Below are 22,330 nucleotides of genomic sequence, written 5' to 3' on the forward strand. Positions count from 1 at the left end.
TGTGCTATCAACTCTCCTCACTGCTCCCAGCGCATTCAGTTTTTATTTTGCCTAGTAAAGAGAATGGCCTAGGAACCCTGCGGGCCCTCTCGGTTCATGTTTTTGCTGCATGTTTGATGTTTTTTTTTACGCAAGATGAAAGATCCTGGGATCTTCTATCAACTGCCGGCTGGGTGACAGGCTGGTTAATGATATCCTTGTAGTCTCCCCAGTCAGGCCATCGAGCCTGAGCAGGCCGCAGCTAAGGCTCGGCAGGCCACGACATGCCTCAGCTCCAGAGGTGGTCGATGAACTTCAATGCTCCGGGGTATACATATGACCGGGCTACTGCTGTCTGGATCACAGTATACTGGGCCAGCAGCTACCCAGTAACTGCGCAAGAGTAGGTCTATGATGGAATGTCTCCCAGCTCTTCAGGACTGGCAAGTGTGGCTCTCCCTGCTTCGGTGGGGTGAGCAGCTGGGCATTCCCTGGGGGGTCAATTTGGGGGCCACCTCACCTCCCTATTTTCTCTCCCAAGTCCCTATCTCCCCCCCCCCTCTGAGGGGGGTGGTTGCATGCGCTGCGGGCGGTGTGTGTGTTCGTTGGTTTCTCACCTGTGGGGACTCTGTGCGGCTGGTGTTGGTCCTGGTCCCGGTCTGGGGGGGGGGGTCTCAAAAGGGTCTCTGGAGGTTGTTCTGGCTGTAGGGAGGCAGCACTAGTCTGTCGGTTGTTCTGTCACCGCATGGCGCTGTCCGGCGGCCATCTTAGATGTGGGAAAGCCTGTATTCCCCTGGTGAGCTTCAGCAGCCATCTTCTTTAGGATCTCCTATTAGTTACATTGGCAGCCAATTTTCTCGAAGCCTGAGCGCTCTTTTCGCCGCAGTTCTCTTGTGGCAGCATTACATGTGCTTTCACTTGCTGTTTCCTATGTTCACTGTGTGTACAGGACGCTGGATGGCTCCTTGCTGAATGCTGAAGCTGGCTCTGCAGAACGTTTCACCGCAGTTAATAGCAGCTGCTGCTGACAGTTTTCTCCTCTCTGCAACTGGGAACCTCCTAGGGACTACAGGCACTGCTAGTGGCATTCACAGAATGCCCCAGGGTGGGGAGTCTAGCACCAAGTACCCCACCCCCCACATGGCGGCAGCAGGAGGGTGGGACCTTCACTGTCCTAAGTTCCCTTGCAGGTGGCAGACAGGCTAGGGTCAGCATGGCTTCAGAAACTGGTGTTTCTTCCCCTGAAATCCAGGCTATAGCAACCACGTCACCTGCGGATAGCGCTGTGCGCATGGACACCCTGACGGCGGTCCTTGACTCTCATTTTGTTGCTAAGATAGAGGCGGCGCGTGGAAGGAAAGGTGCACGTAAGAGGCCCCTGCCCCCCGGTCCTCTGGGGAGAGCTCTGATGCAGACTCAGGCCCTGCTGCAGCTGGTGACCCCTGCTCTGACCTATCAGACGAGGCTGACCAGGACCATTCGGACAGTGCGGATGATTCCCCGTCTGGGTCCGGGCGCGACAAAGTGCTTGTTGGAGCACTTATCACAGCTGTGCGTGATACCCTGAAGAAGGGGCCAGCGGATCCTTCTGCTGATGTACCGGTCCCTTTTGGGTCCCACAAGCCAGCACGTTCACCTAAGGTGTTCCCGTATTTGACTTATTTTGACAAATACATCTACAGGGAATGGGGTCGCCCGCAATGGACCTTTTTGGTCCCCAAGAATTTGGTGGTGCGTTACCCCTTTGAGGAAAGCCTTCTCAAAAAGTGGTTGGCTCCTCCGGTCGTGGACCCCTCAGTATCCAGGTTAAATAAAGTAACCACGATCCCGGTTGAGGGGACTCCTGCATTCAAGGATCCCGCGGATAGGAAGGCCGAGGCGGTGGCTCGTTCCTTGTTTACGGTTGTGGGGTTAGCCGTGCGACCTGTACTGGCATCCGCACTGGTGTCGCAGAAACGGACTGAGTGGGCAAAACTTTTGCACCGCGAATAGGGAGAGCAGAACGCCTCCCCTGTCTGCGGGGAGCTAGCAGACCAACTAGTGCAAGGCCTTTAGTACGTTTGTGACGCGGCCTTGGATACTCTCACTCGGATAACAGCCTTGGATAAAAAAAGTGTCCGCTGTGGTGCTGAGGCGCCTAATTTGGCTGAAATGCTGGTCTGCTGACAAGGCATCCAAGAAAGCCCTGACTGATCTTCCCTTCCTTGGCGAGCCTCTCTTTGGAGCCTCGTTGGATGACACTATTAAGAATGCCACTGGTGGTAAGAGTACACTACTCCCACAGGCCAGGAAGGCTAAGGAGCCTCGCCGCAGGCAAGGGCCCTCTTTTTCCTCTCGCAAGCGGCTTTTTCGTCCGTCCAGTGCTTCGGCAAAACTCCCCCAGCCCGACAGAGCGCCCATGGACAGTCAGAAGCGTCCCTGGAACCGCAAGCCTAAAAAACCTGCGACCAAAAGTGCTACCGCATGAAGGTTTGCCCCCACCCACTTATCGGGTAGGGGGGTCGTCTTCGGGAGTTTGCAGCCCGGTGGATCTTCTGGTTATCCGACCAATGGGTCTGCGATCTGATTTCCACAGGCTACAAGATAGTTTCTCTCTTGGCCTTCAAACAGATTCTTCCCCTCCTGCATACCAGTGTCCCCGGTTCGCCGGGAGGCCCTGTTAGGGGAGGTAAGGGACTTTCTGAATCAGAACACTTCCAGGGGTTCTACTCAAATCTGTTTGTGGTTCCCAAGAAGGAAGGGGTAAGTCCAATCTTGGACTTAAAAGCCCTCAATCACTTTGTAAAGGTGCAAAGGTTCAGAACGGAATCGGTTCGCTCAGTAGTCGCTGCACTCCATCAAGGGGACTTCCTGGCGTCCTTTGACATCCAGGATACTTATCTGCACATACCCATTTGCCTTCGGCATCAAAAATGTTTGCGTTTGGCAGTAGGGGAAGCCCACTACCAGTTTGTGGCTCTTCCTTTTGGCCTGGCATCAGCCTCCTGAGTCTTTACCAAAGTACTGGTTCCAGTAGTGGCATTGCTGCGGCAGCGTGGATCGCGATTGTGGGTTACCTAGACGATCCCCTCCTGAGAGCATCTTCTGCCTCAGAATTAGAGGAGGATGTGACGATCACCACGTAGACCCTGCAAGAATTTGGGTGGCTGTTGAACCTAAAGAAGTCGGTGGTTGTACCAACTCAGTGTCTGGAGTACCTGGGTTTACTATTGGACTCCAGGGAAGCGAGGGTTTTGCTCCCCTCGGACAAATTGCTGACTCTCAGGTCCGCGGTCAAGCTACTGATGAACCGCAAGTGGTCATCGCTCCGCTTTTGCATGCGAGTGCTGGGGCTCATGGTGGCCTCCTTCGAGGTGGTACCTTATGCCCAGTTCCACACCAGAGTCCTGCAGAAGGAGATATTGACAAAATGGGACAATTCTCCGTTGTCCCTGGATCGGCAGATCCAGGTGAGCCAATCAGTCAGGGATTCCCTGATCTGGTGGTTGAGGTCCCCAGTGATTCAGTCCAGAAAATCGTTTCTTCCTCTGAACTGGACGGTGATCACTACAGATGCCAGTCTGTCCGGCTGGGGTGGAGTGATGGGGATTCAGTCGGCACAGGGCCTCTGGTCGACGGAAGAATCCAAATTGCTGATCAATCTGCTTAAATTGAGAGCGATCAGGCTGTGCCTCCACTCGTGGTCGACGTGTCTTCAAGGGCGTCAGACAGCACCACAGCTGTGGTGTACGTAAATCACCAAGGGGGACCAAGAAGCTCAGCCGGTGTTCGGGAGGTCGCTCGCATACTTCGGTGGGCAGAGAGACACATTCCAGCCCTGTCAGCCATTTGCATCCCGGGGTGGAAAATTGGCAGGCGGACTATCTGAGCTACCAGATGCTGGACCCAAGAGAATGGGCGTTGCATCCGGAGATATTCCAGCTGCTGTGCCTGAAATGGGGCACGCCAGATGTGGATCTCTTTGCCTCCTGTCTCAATCGGAAGGTGCTGAGATTCGTGTCCAGGATGAGAGATCCGTGGACAGAGGCGTCAGACACGCTGGTGGCTCTGTGGGATCAGTACCAGCTGATCTACGCCTGTTCTCCACTAAAACTGTTGCCAAGTCTACTTCTCAGAGTGGAAGCCGAGGGGATTCCAGTAATCCTGGTTGCCCCAGATTGGCCTCAGCGTCCCTGGTATGCAGACCCTGGTGCGTCTGGTGGCAGACGCTCCCTGGCGACTGCCACTGCGGGAGGACCTCCTATCTCAAGGTCCAATCTTTCACCCTGCTTTACCGTCACTGGCTTTAACAGCATGGCTATTGAGAACCCAGGTGCTGAGGAACCGGGGTCTGTCTGACTCGTTGATTCCAACTATACTGAGGGCGCGGAAATAATCTTCTCTGAAGATATACCATCGTACCTGGAAGGCCTACATCTCCATGTGTGAGGTGAAAGGGTGACATCCGCACTCCTTTTCTATATCTAGGATCCTGCTGTTTCTTCAGTATGGAGCGGACCAGAAATTGGCGTTGAGCACCATTAAGGGGCAAATTTCAGCCCTGGCTTTTTTTTTTTTTTTCAGCGACCCCTGCCGTCTCACTCATTAGTGAGTACCTTTGTTCAGGGGGTACGACATGTAATCCATCCGGTGCGTCCTCCGTTAACACCAGGTTCAAATCCCATGGGGGTGTCGGCACTTCAGAAGCTGCCGTTTGAGAATATCAGGGAGATTTCCCTGTTGACCCTTTCACAGAAGGTGGTCTTTCTAGTGGCCATCACATTGGCCAGGAGGGTTTTGGTGGCCTTGTCCTGCAAGTCGCCTTATCTGGTTATCCACAGGGATAAGGTGGTGTTGCGTCCGCAACCGTCCTTTCTACCAAAGGTGGTTTCGGATTTTCGTATCAATGAGGACATTGTATTACCATCGTTGTGTCCTAAGCCGAAGCACCCCACAGAGGTGGCCCTTCACGCGCTCGATGTGGTTAGAGCTCTGAAGGTGTACTTGTCTGCCACGGCTCCCTTTCGGAGGTCAGACTCACTGTTTGTTTCGGTGGCTGGTCCTAAGAAAGGCATGGCGGTCTCATCGGCCACCATTTCCAGGTGTATCAGACAGGTGCCCCCCTTTCCAGTCACGGCCCACTCTACAAGAGCAATCGGAACGTCTTGGGCCTTCCGACACCAAGCGTCTGTCGCTCAGGTGTGTAAGGCGGCGACCTGGTCGTCTGTCCATACGTTTACCAAGTTCTACAAGGTAGACGTCAGTGCATCAGCTGATCCTTGTTTTGGCCGCAAAGTTTTGCAGGCGGCCGTATAGTTGCAATTGAGTTTTTTTTTTTTTTCTGGTTCTTCGATAAAAACGCAGTACTATTTGTTAATGCTGTGTGGCATTCTTTCCGCAATGTTGTGGTCTTGGGGGGCACTCCTGTTGAGGATACCCGGTTATGTGGTGGAGTTTTTCCACACACTGCTGTTTTTTTTCTGGGTTTAGTTTCACTAGTTCCCACTTGCCATGGTGGATGAAGTTTTATGCTGTTTTTTCCCACCACTCATTTGGCACTGCTTGGGGACGTCCCATTTAGTTAGAGAGGAGCTGTGTCGGTTGGTGAATATAAGAGAAAATAGGATTTTTATACTCACCGTAAAATCCTTTTCTCTGTAATTCACCGACAGACATAGCACCCACCCCTCCTTTTCTCTAAATTATACTGCTTGTTAAAGTACTGAATCTGCTGGGAGCAGTGAGGAGGGTTGATAGCATAGGGTCCGCCCCCCTGGGGCGGGACAAAGTTCTGTGTATTGTGTAACAATTTTGCCTAGTTCTCCTCCTAATGGCAGGCTATACAATCCATTTAGTTAGAGAGAAGCTGTGTCGTGAATTGCAGAGAAAAGGATTTTACGGTGAGTACAAAAATCCTATTTTTAAGAACGTTCGTTAGATTTTCTAATAGTTAGTGGGGTCAAATCGACATTCATTTTCGACCACAGTGATGGAAAAATTTGAAGGAGCAGAATAGAGGAATTTTCAGACAGTGTATGTGGTTTTCATTAAGAAATTGCATTCATTTTAACCACTTAAGGCCTAGCCTCATTTTGAGATTTTGGTGTTTTAAAACAGTGTTTTTTTTTTCTAGAAAATTACTTGGAACCCCCAAACATTATATATTGTTTTTTTTTTTTTTCTAACACCCTAAGGCGGTTTTCAGGCGGCACAGTGGTGTAGTGGTTAGCACTCTCACCTAGCAGTAAAAAGGGGCGCTGGTTTGAATCCCAACCACGACACTACCTGCCTGGAGTTTGCATGTTCTCCCTGTGCCTGCGTAGATTTCCTCCGGGTACTCCGGTTTCCTCCCACACTCCAAAGACATGCAGGTAGGTTAATTGGCTTCTGTCCCAAATTGGCCCTAGTATATGAATGTGGACCGATGTGAGTGTGCAATATATATGGATAGGGACAATTGTAGACACTCACTCAGGTTGAACTGGATGGACTGGCGTCTTTATTCAACCTTACTAACTATGTAACTCCAGTGTGAAAGCCCTCCGGCTTTCACACTGGAGCGGTGTGCTGGCAGGACTGTGAAAAAAAGTCCTGCTAGCCTTATCTTTGGAGCGGTGAAGTAGCGGTGTATTCACCGTTCCTACCCATTGAAATCAATGGGGCAGCGCGACTATACCGCCGATGCAGCGCCGATTTGCGGGCGGTATTAACCCTTTTTCTGCTAAAACGACGGTAAAGCGGAGCTAAAAATCACAGCTTTACCGCCGGTGCCCGCACCGCCCCAGTGTGAAAGGGGCCTTAATAAAATGGCGATAATTGCAATAGTTTTTTTCACACCATATTTGCGTAGCGGTCTTTTTTTTGGAAAAATTTACTGAATAATTCTTGAATAAAAAATAAGACAACAGTAAAGTTAGCCCAATTTTTTAATTTTTTTTATATTGTGAAAGATAATGTTACGCCAAGAAAATTGATACCCAACATGTCACGCTTCAAATTTGCACCCGCTCCTGGAATAGCGTCAACCTTTTACCATTAAAATCTCCATAGGCGACGTTTAAAAAATTCTACAGGTTGCATGTCTTAAGTTACAGAGGAGGTCTAGGGCTAGAATTATTGCTCTTGCGTTAACGATTGCGGCGATACCTCACGTGTGGTTTGACCACTGTTTTCATATGCGGGCGCTACTCACGTGTGCGTTCGTTTCCATGCGTGAGCTCGTTGGCACTGGGTGCTTTAAATTATATTTTTTTCTTATTTATTTTACTTGATTTAATTTTTTCACAGTTTTTTCAAAAAAAATAAAAAATTGGATCACTTTTATTCCTATTACATGGAATTTAAACATCATCAAAAAGTCCTCGGATATTTGGACTAAAATGCAATAAAAAATAGAAAATGTTGTAATTTAAAAAAAAATTACATTTTAAAAATGGCCCTTTTAAGATGTATAGGCGGAAGTGACATTATGACGTGGCTTCTGCCCTGATATGGCATGGAGACGGGTGGGGGCCTTCCCCTCACTTGTCTCCATACCCAGCCATGGCAAGGACCCGATTACCTCCGCCACTGTCGACGGCTCCGGTAAGCGGCGGGGGGCCCTCTCCCTCCACGATAATGGTGATCTTGCAGCGAATCCGCCACAGAGACCACCATTATTGTAAACACGACTGGCTCCTGAAGAGATGTATACCTCTGTTGTGGCAGCAGCTGCTGCCGTTACCGAGATATCCAGTTTCAAAGTGCAGACATATATGGGCGGTCGGCAAGTGGTTAAAACTGAATCTTAAAAGGAAGAAGAATTTTCAAACTATATTCTTTCATTTAGAGATTTTTCGTATGAATATTCTTGTCCAAAAATTGATGTGTATGGCCAGCATAAAGTTCGGTTCACACGCATGCAGTTTTTTTTTTTGATGCCTTTTTTATAGGGCTTTTTGCTGTGATTTACGTTTTGCATTTTTTATGCTTTTTTTGGCTAATTTGATATTGGGCCGATTAAAAAAGGCAAATTGGTGCAAAAACGCATTATATGCTTTTCTGTAGCTTCTCCATTAAAGTCTGTTGAACCATAAAAGCACAGTTTTTTTTTTTTTTTTTTTTTTTTTTTTGAGTCCTTGACCCTTTCCAAATGTGCAGCTGCTGGAAAAAAAAGCATAGAAGCAAATGTGTCCCATAGGAAACCATGTTAAATTAACTATAGTGTGCTTCTGCAAAATGCACCAAAAAAAGCATAGGTGTGAACCAAGCCTAAAATGTTTAGTAGCAGCAGCAGCATGCTTTTTTTTTTTTTTTTTCGTATCACCTGTCATAATGAGGTTTAAAAAAGAGCCTTTTATAGTATAAAAAGAGTATATGTATGTATGTGTGTGTGTTATGGGCATTATAATTAGGAGTCAGACATGAAGGGAGATATAAATCTTTTATATTAACCACTTCAGCCCCTGACGATTTGGCTGGCCAAAGACCAGCACACTTTTTGCAAAACGCCATGCGTCGCTTTAACTGACAATTGCGCGGTCTTGCGAACTGGCTTCCAAACAAAATTTACGTCCTTTTTTCCCCACAAATAGAGCTTTTTTTTGGTGGTATTTGATCACCTCTGGTTTTTATTTGCGTATAAACAAAAAAAAGCGTTAATTTTGAAAAAACGCATTCATTTTTGCTATAATAAATATCCCCAAAATATATAAAAAATAAATTAGTTTTTCCTCAGTTTAGGCCGATTATGTATTCTACTTATTTTTGTTAAAAAAAAATCGCAATAAGCGTATATTGATTTAGTTTGTGCAAAAGTTATAGCATCTACAAAATAGAGGATAGTTTTATTTTTTAATTTGTGACAGACCCCCAAAACCATATATTTTCTGAAAGCATATGATCTCTATAATAAAAAGGTGCTGCTGATTTTTTTTTTTTTTTTTTTTGACCCCGCAGTATTTGCGCAAATGTTTATTGAACCAATATATTGGCAAAAAATAAAATAAAACCATTATTAGCAGATAAAAACACAGCTAATTTTACTTTTTTACTTTAAAAATCCCTGCTAAATCCCTACTAAATATAAAAGCTTACCCTCTATGGCGTTAATAAATAACAAAAAGTTTACATTTTTACATTGCACCAAATTTCGCTAAAAATCTGAAGGTTTTAATTTTTCCCTTTTACAGCCTATGACCTCTAGAATAAAAAGGTGCTTCTAATTTTTTTAGACCCCGGGGTATTTGCGCAAATGTTTATAGGACCAATATCTTTTTCAAATACACTAAAACCGTTATTGGCAGATAAAACAAAGCTAATTCTACAAAATGTTTCTGCTAAATCCCTACTAAATATAAAAGCTTAACCTGTATGGAGTTAATAACAAATATATTTGTAAATTTTAAATTGAGCCTTTTTGCAAAATGGTAAAAAGCGAACGTACCCAAAAAAAATTCTAAAAATCTGGAAGTTTTCATTTTTCACTTAGAGCTTTCAGAATTTGAAAAAGCCCCTCAAACTAGACATTTTCTAAAAGCGGCCAGTAGAATAACAAATAAGTGCTACTGATTTTTTTTTGGGCCCCACAATAATTGTGCAAATGTTCATCTCACTTTTTTCATTAAAAAAAATGCACTAAATCATTAATATTACACATAAACACAGCGTAACTTACAAAATTCCTGCTAAAGCCTCGTTCACATGTGACATACTAAAGTGTATACCCATGGGGCGCCATGTTTACCTGCACAGGGATGCACAGATTTTCTTTCAGATAGTCCCTTTTCTCTGCAGCATTTTACTCGATTGAATGAGAATCTGTAAAGAGATTCCATTCATTCAGAAAATGACAGTCTGATACATTGTGACACTTGCGGTTACAGTATATCGGCTGTCGGTGTCTGTGGGCATATAGCAGCAATCAGTAGGGATTGTGCATGTGTCCTCTTCTACAGGGGGGAGCTTAGTAAACACATGTTTACTAATGCCCCCCAAGCCCCAACTTCACCCCCCCCGCCGTGATCCCCAGCCAGACAGATCACGGAGATCTGTGCAGGGAGAAGCTGCAGGCAAAGGGAAGGCGATGCCGATCAGACCGGCCATGAATAGGGGTGCGGGGACCGCGGGGGGGGGGGGGGTCTGACTGGCGGGGCGACACATCTGGACCCCCCAAGACCCATGCAGCACCTGAAGCCGGTGGGAGTAGTAGAGGGAGGGATGCCGGCTAATGATGGTGGTTGTGGGTTTGTGGGGGGGGGGGGTTAATCAATGCTGGGGGTGAAGAAGGCAGGGTGAAGGGAAGAGGAGAGTGGGGGGGGGCAGTTCTAGATGGAAGGGTGTGGCGGGGGTGGAGAGGCTGGGGATGGGGGGGCCACATTAGGGATTAAAGTGATGATACTAAAGGTTAATTAATTTTTTTTAAATAACAAACATCATACTTCCTTCCACTGTTCAGCTCTTTTTGCAGAGTGGCCCTAAACCTGCTTTTCTGGGGTCCCTCGGCGGCTCTGTCGGCTCCTCCCCACATCAGATAACTTCTCCGGGGTTACCCTGCGGGTGCGCTCCCAAGTCCAGCATTCGGCATCAATAGGCGCCAAATGTAGGACTCGGCCCCACCCCACCCCTCCCCCCGGCAGCCGAGTCATTGGATTTGATTGACAGCAGCGGGAGCCAGTGGCTGTGGGGGGGGGGGGGGGTGAGCTGCACTGTGTGGGTCAATAGAAGCACATAGCCATAGTCCACCCATTGCCCCCCCCCAGTAAGCGGCTTGCTTTGGTGGCAGACACAGAAGAGGAGCCAAGAGTGTTGGCAGGGTACCCCAAAAGTGGATGTTCAGGCTCACTCTGTACAGTACCATTGCACACAGGTAAGTGTGGCATGTACGTTATTCTGGGGGGGAAAAAAATAACCCTTTAGAACCCAAAAAGTAATTTTAAAGTCAAAAATGCAAAAAAATTAAAAATTTAAGTGGGTATTGTACGAAGTTCATGCAGGGCTTATACTTGTCATCTCTAATACTTATATGAAATCGACTTTAAAGTGGAGGCATTAAGGGGAAAAAAAATGTTTAGGTAGTAATACACGTACCTTTAAACATACATACATCATTTATGATGTACATGTACAGATTAAATTTATAGTTTCTCTTGCATATGTTTTGTATTTCAGGTATTTTCTGAATATTTCAAGGAATTAGAAGAAGAAAGTATACGTGATAATTTTGTTATTATATATGAATTGTTAGATGAGTTAATGGATTTTGGCTATCCTCAAACCACAGACAGCAAAATATTACAGGAGTAAGTATCTCATAACTCGTGTGTGTGTGTGTGTGTGTGTGTGTGTTGTTTTGTTTTTATTTTTATTTTTTTGTGTTTTTTTTATTTTTATTTTTTTTAAATGTTAAAAGTACACAAAACTGTTATTTCAGTTATGAATGATTGTTGCTTGATTTAAATCTTCAGCTAGCTAATTTTTCTTAGGGATTCTAAAGATGAGATCTCCTTGCTGTCATTCATACCTCTGCATCATCCAAGTCCTCCTGCTGTCTGAGTCTCAATCATCCTGTTGATGATGTTTTTTTTTTTTTTTTTTTTTTTTCCCCATTGAAGGACAGAGGAAGTTTTTAAACTTCTGGTTCTACTGCCGCCTACAGCAGGATTGGATACTGACAAACTAAAAAAAAAAAAAGCTGTAGTCCAGCCTGGGGTAAAACCCAAGCTTCTCTCACTACCGTCGTGCCTCAGTATTTTGCTAGTGTCTTAGAAGAATAGATGTTGTCTTTTCAGCTCTGCAGTGTTATAGACCAACCTTATTTTGCTAGCAATGCATTTTTCTTACTCTTCTTGAGTCAAGCGTCTGTTCTACATTGCTTCTAGAGCTTGCCTGTTAGGTTGCAGCTATCTGTCTTTAGCCTCATTTTTGGAGCGCTACATCCTAACTCCAGTGAAAGTTGCAAAGAAAGCATGGAAGTGACCTTTGGGTACTGGGTGCTTTCCAGACACTGCACTGGTAAAAGCTAGCTGCAGAGTGCTTTCTAGGCCTAGAGCTTCTAGCATTGCCTAAGCACTTGCCCTGTCTCTGAAGGCTTACTTTGTGAGTAGGCCATCCAGAACACCAGGAGCTATTTATGTAGGTTGCTTGATATCTTTTAAAATTCCTTGTTTCCTATCATTTTCTACACCAGGAGTATTTAACATTGTGAAACTGAACACTGGTGTCATTCGCAAAGTCAAATCTACAACCTTTCGTGCCAAACAATTTTAAGTGCTTTTCCCATTACTGCTTTTGCTTGTAAAGAGACACATGAAACTCATTTCTCTGCTCAGTTCCAGTTGTCCACCTCCAGGGACTTTGGTCTCCTCCAGCCATCCGACCCTCGTCTGCTACCAGTTGTCCGGTTTTCTTAACCACCTGAAACCTTACCTCGAACCAGAGTTTTAAGAAGTTGCCTTGCTGACAAGCAGTCACAGCATGTTTGATTCTGGACACAAATCCCTACCCCCCCCCCCCCCCCACATTTCTCGTCTCCAATCTTCTTGTTTCAGCACACAGGCAAATCTCCATAGAGCCTTCTCAGGCATTGGGAATCAGGGTGCCATTGCCTCAGTTCCTGCAGCAGAACAGTTTCAGGGAATTTGAATGTCTTCATTTGAACCCAGAAATTCTGCTTGGAATCTACTTGGTCTGTTGCTTTCCTTCACGTTTTTCAAACTGGCATCCTTATCCTGCAAGGAACCTTTTCTAGTAATGTATAGGGACAAAGTGGTGGTGAGAATTTTCTTCCTGCTTTATTTAGGTAGTTTTTGCCTTTCATCCCAACTAGGACATTGTTCTTCTTCTGTTCCTCCTGTCCGGCTCCAGTTCTGCAAAAGGAAAATATCCTCCATAGTCTGAATGTGGTTAACGCTATAGTTTAGCCACTGCTTTTTTCAGAAAGAATAATTCTCATTCTTGTCATTCTTGATAGTCCCTATAAAGGGTGCACTGGCTTTTTGTTCCACCATCTTTGGGTGGCTCAGACTGGCCATCAGCCATGCTTGTTGTCTGAAGGGTTTGAATCTACCCTTTCATGTCTTGGAGCACTTTGCTAGATCTGTGAGTGCTTTTTGAGCTTTTTGTCATCAAGCACTGTTTCCCAGATTTACAAGGCTGCCATTTGGTCTTCTGTTCACACGTTCTCTAGGTTCATCCAAGTGGATGTTTCAACCTCATCTGATGTTAGCTTAGACTTGGAGTGTAAGGTCTCTCAGGTGGCTCTTTGAGCTGCAGGTAGTTTTACATGATTTTTTTTTCTTGAATTAAGATGTCTTCATGCTACTTTATTTGGTCTTAATGCAACTCTTTGGATCAGCGTAACCTCAGCAACAGCTTTAGAGGCTATACTCAGACACCCCTGGACATATACAATTGCAGTGCCTGCCTGAAATGCGATCATTGGGCACTGGGCTCTTTTTGCTGGATATTCCAGACATCTGTGTATGGTTGGTTAGCCGCAGAGGGCATTCCAGGTGCACAGACCCAGCCGTGACCCAGTCTTTAAAGACTCAAGTACATAAGTACTCCCTATGGGTTGAGCATCTGGAGCTGCTTTGTTTATTAAAACTGAGCACTATTCCTACCCCTATGTTCAATTCATTTCCACATAAAGTTAGTGTTGCCTTTTAAACGCTGATGAATTGAGTGTTGCATGCAAACGTTATGTTCTTCTTTACCACCATTCAGCGTGAAGTAGCACCTTCCCACCACAGCTACGCATCATAAGAGTCAATCTTGTGGTTGCCTGTAGTGACCTGGTAATCTCTGGTTATTTGAATCTCTCTTGCTTCCAGCAGTAGGTTTGTAAATTGCTTGAGGTTTTGCCTGGTTTTTGAGCCAAGTTCTATTTTGAGGTGCAACATCGGATCCCAAACCTGACACAGCAGTCTTGCTGTGTCAGGTGCCTCCAGCTCATGATCCACTAGGGGTGGCCATGCAGTGTTCCCTCTCAAGGGTCTGACACCAGTAGCCTAGAATTTTGTGCCGTGCTTGAGTCCTTTCATTGCTTAGTCTCCTAGGCCCCGTGAAGGGTTGCCCCTTCCCTGGTTTAAAACCAGCAGGATGTCAATACAGTCATGCAGGATTTAATGCTCCAAATTGCAATTTTATTGTTGACTTTAATGGTAGAAGACAAGAATGCTGGCCATACATTATACAATTGTCTTGTACAGCTTTCCTTTTAGATTTGCCAAAACCATAAGGTCAAACTTGAACACTTTCAATTTGTATGGAATTAGACAGTCCCTTGCACTACATAGTTGAAAGTAAATCTAAAGGAAATTGAATAATTTCAAGACTACAAGACTCTGGTCCGGCCACACCTAGAATATGCTGTTCAGTTCTGGGCACCAGTCCTCGGGAAGGATGTACTGGAAATGGAGCAAGTACACAGAAGGGCAACAAAGCTAATAAAGGGTCTGGCGTATATTGCTTATGAGGAAAGGTTGTGAACACTGAACTTATTCTCTCTGGCGAAGAGACGCTTGAGAGGGGATATGATTTAAATTTACAAATACCATACTGGTGACCCCACAATAAGGATAAAATGTTTTTGCAAGGGAGTTTAACAAGACACATGGCCACTCATTAAAATTAGAAGAAAAGGTTTAACCTTAAACTACGTAGAGGTTTCTTTATTGTGAGAGTGGCAAGTATGTGGAATTCCCTTCCACAGTAGGTGGTCTCAACGCGGAGCATCGATGGTTTCAAAAAACTATTAGATAAGCACCTGAACGACCAAAACATACAGGAGAAATTCAATGTAATACTGACATATAATCTCACACATAGGTTGGACTTGATGGACTTGTCTTTTTTCAACCTCACCTATTATGTAATAAGAAAATTGTATAATGTATGGCCCACTTAAGTGTAGCTCACTGTGACCGGACTGCAGCCTCTGAGTCTTTTGGTTGAAGTTCTATCTGATGAAGAGTCCCATAAATCCTTGCCAGATAATGACTCTGAGGAGTCTCAGAGCAACCATATCTCTCAGGCATAGAGTGACCATTTTGACTCTTGTTGATATGGTGCATGCTAACGTAAACATTGAGGAACAGTTTGCAGCTTCCACCAGTGCTGCTATCAATCTAGGTCCCTGAGATGCCTTAAAGCTGGGCATAAACGTTTATTTTTTCCGTTCAGCAAGCAAGGGTGGATGGAGGAATAAAATGTTGGGTTTCAGTGCAAGCACAAGTATTTATTTATTTGCTGTGTCCTTTGAGGGGCAATGTCTCTTCAGAGCTGCATTGGACACCCTGTGGGAGTTGATTTTCAACCAATAATAAAAAAAAAGCTTTGTGATACTTTTTTCGATTGGTTCACTAGGTGGATTTTTTTTTTTTTTTAAACCTTAGTCTATAATATGTGTATTTCAACCTTCTTGTGTCATCGCTCAGATTAGCAGACCTACATGCAGCTCCTGCAGGTATTTTGGAGAAAAGGGATATTGCTCCAGTTTTGACACTGGTGATTCTATTCCAACCTCTTCACAATTCCAATGCCAAAAGGGGTCATCTTGCCCCATCAAGGTCCTAAATTACTTTTTTCAATCTCAAAAATTCTCTACGGAAATCACTGTGTCTGTCATAACCTCCCTTCATCAGGGAGACTTTCTGGCCTCTGTAGACATCAGACACTTGCATTGTACGATTTATGAGCACATCCGTAATTCCTGTGTTTTACTGTGTGTTCTCAAGCACTTTGTTTGTGACCCTGTCATTTGGTCCATCTTTCCGATCTTAGCTTATTCATCAAGATTTTCTCTTGTCGGTAAAGCCAAAGAAATGCCGGTCTAGATCAGTGACCAACTCTTACATGTTGTGAACTGGAACCCAGGGTGCTGAACAGCTTGTCTGTAAGATTTTTTTAACCTGCACAAGTTGAAAATATTTCTGCACTCCTTGGTATCTTTATTAAAGCATTAAAATAACATCACAGGTATGACAGGATCATTAAAAGATGATGTGTTTTGCGCTAAATTCAGCACTTACGAGGTATGAGGTTTGAGTAAGCACTGAATTTGGCACAAAATGTGCCAGTTATATTCTGGACTTGTGCATGTTACTGATTCTAGCCCTTGTGCTTGCCCTATTACTCTCCTAGGGCATTCCTGTTGAGGGTACCTGGTTGACAGCCCGTTGAGGGAACAGTTGGATAAGGTCCTAACCAGCAGTGTAATACCAACAATTCAGACCTTTATAAATGTTTGATTGGACCATAAACAATAAAGTGCTTATCTGGGTCTGATCCTGAACACTGCTTGACCCAGAGTTTTCATTTCTCAAGTAAAACCTCACTCTTTGCTTCTAGTTTTAGACTCTTCAGTCCAAGTGTTTGCCTGGAGGCTTGGAAACCCAGCTCTGGAATTGGGGAAATACTTCCTTCTGATCTCTTGAAAGATCTTCAAAAGGGATGCAAGCTTGGTAGGCTGGGGTAGAGTTTAAGATATAGGTTATGGATGTAGGGACCTTGGACTCTGTATAAATTTGGTTGTCTCTGCAACACTTAACATCTAGTCTGGAAGGTCTTCCTATCTCAATTCTGTCCCTGTCGTACATCAACCCTCAGAGAGGATCTAGATGTCTTTCTGTGGAAAGAGAAATGTAAAGGATTCTTCATATTTTAATCTTTTGCCCTGTTCACATGCCACATGTGGAAAATTAGCAGGTAGACTACCTCAACCAGCAGCACCTGGACTTGGGGGGAGGAGGAGGAGACGGTCCCTACACCTTTAAAGTGTTTGGGATTAACCCAGGTGGACAGACTTCTGGCAGATGCTCTGTGGGCCCTTTAGGATCGATTGCATCATCATTTCCAAGGACCAGTTTACCATTCTTATTGATTGCTTTCTACAATCAGGCTTGAATCAATGGTTGGCCCAAGGGTCCGATCTTGGCACTTACAATCTTGTTCCAGAGACTGCAAGCATCTCATTCTTAAAGGTGTTTGTACAGGGTGGAAAAAACCCGAATTGCCGCGCTAAAATAGGAGGTGGTAAAACCAAAATGCAATAAGTCCATGAGAACATCTAAAATATTAATCTTCAAATCAGTGAAGAAATTCAACATAAAGTTTCTAAATATTCGTGTCTCTGTGATGTTGACCGATTGAACACCAAAAGTGCCCCTTCCACCATGAAAAAAGGAAAGGGCACACCCCTGCTAGATGACTAGACTCCACGTTATAGGAGCCTAGAAATGTGTGGATTGGTGTAATGCACATGATCTGTCCTTTGGATACAAACCGCATGATGGAAGTATCGAAACAGGTGGCTGCTCTTTCTTGCGTGCTCCCAAGTACAATAACTAACTACTAACTATGTAAAAGAAAGAAGAGAAACGCCAATATAGCATAAAACCGTGATGGTTTATTGAGGTAGCATAAGTCCAAACGGGCAAGGATAAAATTTCCAAAGTAAAAAACGATCTGCAGATCGCACAGGAACTACCATGATAAGAATTGGCATAGACTCCACCCTGTACAGGGTGGCTCATGTACTGTAGCTCCCCTTTTGCACCCACTTGTGTTCCAGTGGGAATCAAATTTTGTTTTTCTTTCCATCACTTCTGTCTTGTAAGTAACCATTACTGGTCTTCCATGGGAAAGGTAGAAAAAACACACCTGGTACCAAAGGTATGGGGAAGGAACCCTTTAGTGTCATTAATAGACAGATCAAGCCAAAAGTAAAAAAGTATACATTTTATTACATTCAACAAGTACAAAAATTACATACAATGCATTAAAAAAAAATCTGATTACAATTGTAGAGAACAATTACCATCTTGGTGCAAAGGATTGACGAGGATCAATACAGTGTAGATAACACCTTACATGTTACGGGCGCATGGTCCTTCAGAGGTTTTATGTTATTGAATCAAAATTGGGTATAAGGGTTTAAGGTTTTTACAATGAAGAAAAAAACTGTATAGGAGTGATAGTACAACAAGTACAGAGTAAAAATATCATTAAACTGCTCAGCAACATAGTAAACAATGCAGCACATAACACAAATGTAATCAGAAACATGAATAAGTTTACTTTGCAAACCAATAACATGAATTGATTGTGCTCGATGGAGGATACCATTGGTCAATTGGTAAAATGCCATGCAGAGAGCCACACCAGCGAACAAGTCAAATGAAAGGCCCGGGCTTTCTTTCACTGTAAGGACTCCTATGTGGTGGGGCATTATATAGAAGCCATCACCAAACTCTGGAACCGTTGTTTGTTCTAAATGGATACAAATAAGGGGTCTATGTATCTATGTAAATTACTGAACAAGTAAAATGGCTATACAGGTACAGCAAGCCATAGCCCCAACAATATATGGGGAAAGGAAGGCCTAGTGTATGCATAAATAAAATAAAGACATGAGGGCCGGTTTATTAGCATGTTTGGAGAGAAACTTGAGCCAATCACGATGCTAATCGTTATCTAATATATCTGGTACAGAGAAAAAGGAGGGAAGGACGTGAACTCATGGCGCCATAGAATCACCTTGAGTTCCCCGGCAACACGGCGTGTGGCCCGGCCCCACCCACCAAACCTGACGACATGGTACAGGTGGTGGTCGGAGACTGGCGACATGGTACAGGTGGTGGTCGGAGACTGGCGACATGGTACAGGTGGTGGTCGGAGACTGGCGACATGGTACAGGTGGTGGTCGGAGACTGGCGACATGGTACAGGTGGTGGTCGGAGACTGGCGACATGGTACAGGTGGTGGTCGGAGACTGGAGACATGGTACAGGTGGTGGTCGGAGACTGGCGATATGGTACAGGAGGTGGTCGGAGACTGGCGACATGGTACAGGAGGTGGTCGGAGACTGGCGACATGGTACAGGAGGTGGTCGGAGACTGGCGACATGGTACAGGAGGTGGTCGGAGACTGGCGACATGGTACAGGTGGTGGTCGGAGACTGGCGACATGGTACAGGTGGTGGTCGGAGACTGGCGACATGGTACAGGAGGTGGTCGGAGACTGGGGACATAAGAGTTTAAGTGCAGCCAGTGTGTCCCCAGTGAAGGTAAGAGAGAGGAGAGCCGGCTGGTTGAATAGAGCGCCGGGAACATCACAGCTTTAATTTCAATAGCTGTGTGTTCCCCGCCACGCGCCGTCACATACAGCCCCTCCTCTTTGTCCGGGCACTTTGATAGACAGATCACCCGTCCAATCCTGGGATGGGTGATCTGTCTATCAAAATTCCCCGCTTTAAATTTTTTTGTCAATCAGACCCCATATCTCACCTCTAGGCTGGGAAGAATAAAAAAAGAAAAAAAAAAACGATCATGGCTTTCTAGCCAGATCGGCGCCGTTAATTTGCATACCGAGGCCAGGCGTGACGTCATAACATCGCGCCCGGCCTCTGAACGATCATAGAGACTCCGGGGACAATCTAGTCCGCCGGAAATCTCTATGATCACTTGCTGGGGCCGGCGGATCCTGTGACCGACTCACCGATGGAAACGGTGAGTCGGTAGAAGCACCGGAGGGCGGCGGGAGGGGGGGGCGTCCCCTCCCGCCGCCCGTAAGAACGATCAAGCGGCGGAACAGCCGCTATGATCGTTCTTATGGTGTAGGGAATCGCCGGCTGAAAACGGCAATATCTGAATGATGTCTGTGGCCTCAGGCATCATTTAGATATAACCAGCGAAACCCCATGACGTCAATAGACGTAGTGCGGGTCTCAAGTGGTTAAGCTTGTTTTTCATTGATATAAAAGACGTGAGATTTACACTTGACGATCTGAGTGTTCAGACCGTCAATTTTAGCGTCAATGTCCCTGATTCTTTTCCTATTTTCAGTGATGAGGCATTACATTAACGCTGTGGAACATTGTTTGAGAACCTGTTCTCAAGCAGTTTTACATTTCGGTTCAATTCTTTTGAACGATGGAAAGATCTGAACCCTGAGTCTAAATGGGTTAATGCCCTCCCTGTTATAATCTTCAAAAGATTTGATATGCCTTTTTCTCCACCAAGTTAGTAAGGTTGGAGAAAGTATATGCAAGCTCTGATTCTGCTGATTTATTGTACCATTCTTGGCGATGACTCCCCCTGCCCCCCCCCCCCCCCTTTTCTATTGTCTACTTTCCCATTGGTCTTGTGGCAACATACTTTCATCCACCCGCTGACTGGTCAGGGCCAGACTTATTCACTCCGGGTGCGTGGGGGTCTTTGATATTTCCACCACCTTCTGGTGGCGGTGCGTCTTGGGACATTCCCTATTTTGGCCGAGATGGTCCTTCCACATGTGTCCACTGACATCTCCAACCCCGTAGAGGACAATGCAGTGTCTGATCAGGTCCACCTGAAAAACTGACATGCAGACCTGATTGGACAGCCTGTGTGAAAAGACCCCTAAACATTTTTTACCTTTTAAAGTGTAACTAAAGGCAAAACACTTTTTTAGTTTTGGATAGTGGAGAGGTATTAGAACACTTGTCAATTGTGTGGCCCGTTTTGTTTATATGTGAAAATCTTTTTTTTTTATTTATTTTTTATCCTAGAAAATTGGTTAGAACCCCCAAACATCTATATATATATATATATATATATATATAATATATATTCTATATCTCTCTCTCTATATATCTATCTCAAACCAGAGGCCCTAGAGAATAAATTGGTGGGTTTTTCAATTTTTTGTGTCGCACGGTAATTGCACAGCATTTTTTTTTTAATGCAGTTTTTGAGAAAATGACTGCCCATGCTCTGTGGTTCGCGGCGATACCTCACGTGTGGGACGTTCGTGGGTTGCGTGTGTGCGGGACTGACGCACGTGTCTGCCGCCTTTTTTTTTTATTTATTTTTTTATGACTTTTATTGCTGTCACAAGGAAAGTAAACATCCTTGTGACAGAAATAGGCACATGACAGGTACTCTATAAGACCCCAAATCCCATTTTTTTTTTAAATTTTTTTTTTTTTAAATGGCCACTTCCCGACCGCCGCACGACGATGTACATCAGCAGAATGGCACGGGCAGGCAAATTGGAATACAGGTACGTCCATTTGTATTTGCTGCCCTGCCATCACGTGCGTGCCAGTCGGGACATCCGTGAGTCTGGTCGCGGGTCCCGCCTATTTGATCGTGCGGGGATACCAGCGATCGTCTCACAAGGAGGCTGAACGGGGAGATGCCGCTGTTAACAGCATCTCCCCGTTCTGCCTAGCAACAAGCGACACTGATCTCTGCTCCATGTGATTGGAGCAGAGATCGGTGTTCACTAACACACAGCCCAGCTCCCCACAGTTGGTAACATGCCCCTAGGATGCACTTAACCCCTACACTGCCACCCCCTGGTTAACCCCTTCACTGCCAGTGTAATTTACACAGGAATCGGTGCATTTGTATAGCACTGATTGCTGTATGAATGACAATGGTCCCAAAAATGTCCGATCTGTCCGCCATGATGTCGCAGTCACAATAAAAATCACTGATCGCCGCCATTACTAGTAATAAAAATGAATAAAAATGCCATAACTATCCATTTTGTAAGCGCTATAAATTTTGCGCAAACCAATAATCGCTTACTGCGTTTTTTTTTTTTTTTTTTTTTTTTAACCAAAAATATGTAGAATACGTATCGGCCTAAACTGAGGAAAAAAAAATATATTTTTGGGGATATTTATTATAGCAAAAAGTAAAAAATAATGCGCTTTTCCAAAATTTCCGCTCTATTTTTGTTTATAGCGCAAAAAATAAAATCCGCAGAGGTGATCAAATACTACCAAAAGAAAGCTCTATTTGTGGGGAAAAAAGGACGTCAATTTTGTTTTGGGAGCCACGTCGTACGACCGTGCAATTGTCAGTTAAAGCGACACTGTGCCGGATCACAAAAAGTGCTCTGGTCTTAAGCCAGCAAAATGGTCCGGTCTGAAAGTGGTTAAAGATGTTGTAAACTCTGTAAAAAAATAAATAAACAAACAAACAAAAAAAAATCTGTAAGACAAAGGCATAATGAGCTAGTATGCATCGTATGCTAGCTCATTATAAAATACCCTAGACTGAAGCCTTCTAGCGGTGTCTTCAAACTGATGAGGCAGCTGACATCTTTCCCGAAGTCTCTTCTGGGTTTGCTGGCTACGGCACTATGAGTGGCCTGAGCTGCGATGACATCCCTCCCATGCATGCGCGGGAGCCGCTGTTTACGGCACAGGGCTCTGAAGGAACAGGGCTCGGAAGGAACAGAGCCCGCGGCCATTCCTTCAGAGCACATGCACTAGTGATGCCACTGGCTGCATGTAATTTGTATATATCTCCTAAACGGTACATGTTTAAGAGATAGTTACACTACTTATAGGTAAGCCTTATTATAGGCTTACCTACAGGTAAATGTCTGCAGAGGAATT

The 22,330-nt window shown here is 45.0% G+C and overlaps 1 protein-coding gene across 3 annotated transcripts in view; it reads left to right on the forward strand.

The window, feature by feature from the left end:
* The window catches only part of AP1M1 (adaptor related protein complex 1 subunit mu 1), a 179,900-nt gene that overhangs the window by 77,307 nt on the left and 80,263 nt on the right, over nt 1–22,330 (forward strand). For all 3 annotated transcript variants that reach the window (XM_077475958.1, XM_077475957.1, XM_077475959.1), the window contains one exon: nt 11,107–11,237. In XM_077475958.1, coding sequence (XP_077332084.1) covers nt 11,107–11,237 — 131 coding nt within the window. The remainder of the gene's footprint in view (nt 1–11,106; nt 11,238–22,330) is intronic.

The sequence above is a fragment of the Lithobates pipiens genome, unplaced genomic scaffold, assembly GCF_037356315.1.
Source record: "Lithobates pipiens isolate NorthernLeopardFrog02 unplaced genomic scaffold, aLitPip1_a1.2 Scaffold_13, whole genome shotgun sequence".
NCBI classification, from domain to species: Eukaryota; Metazoa; Chordata; class Amphibia; order Anura; family Ranidae; genus Lithobates; species Lithobates pipiens.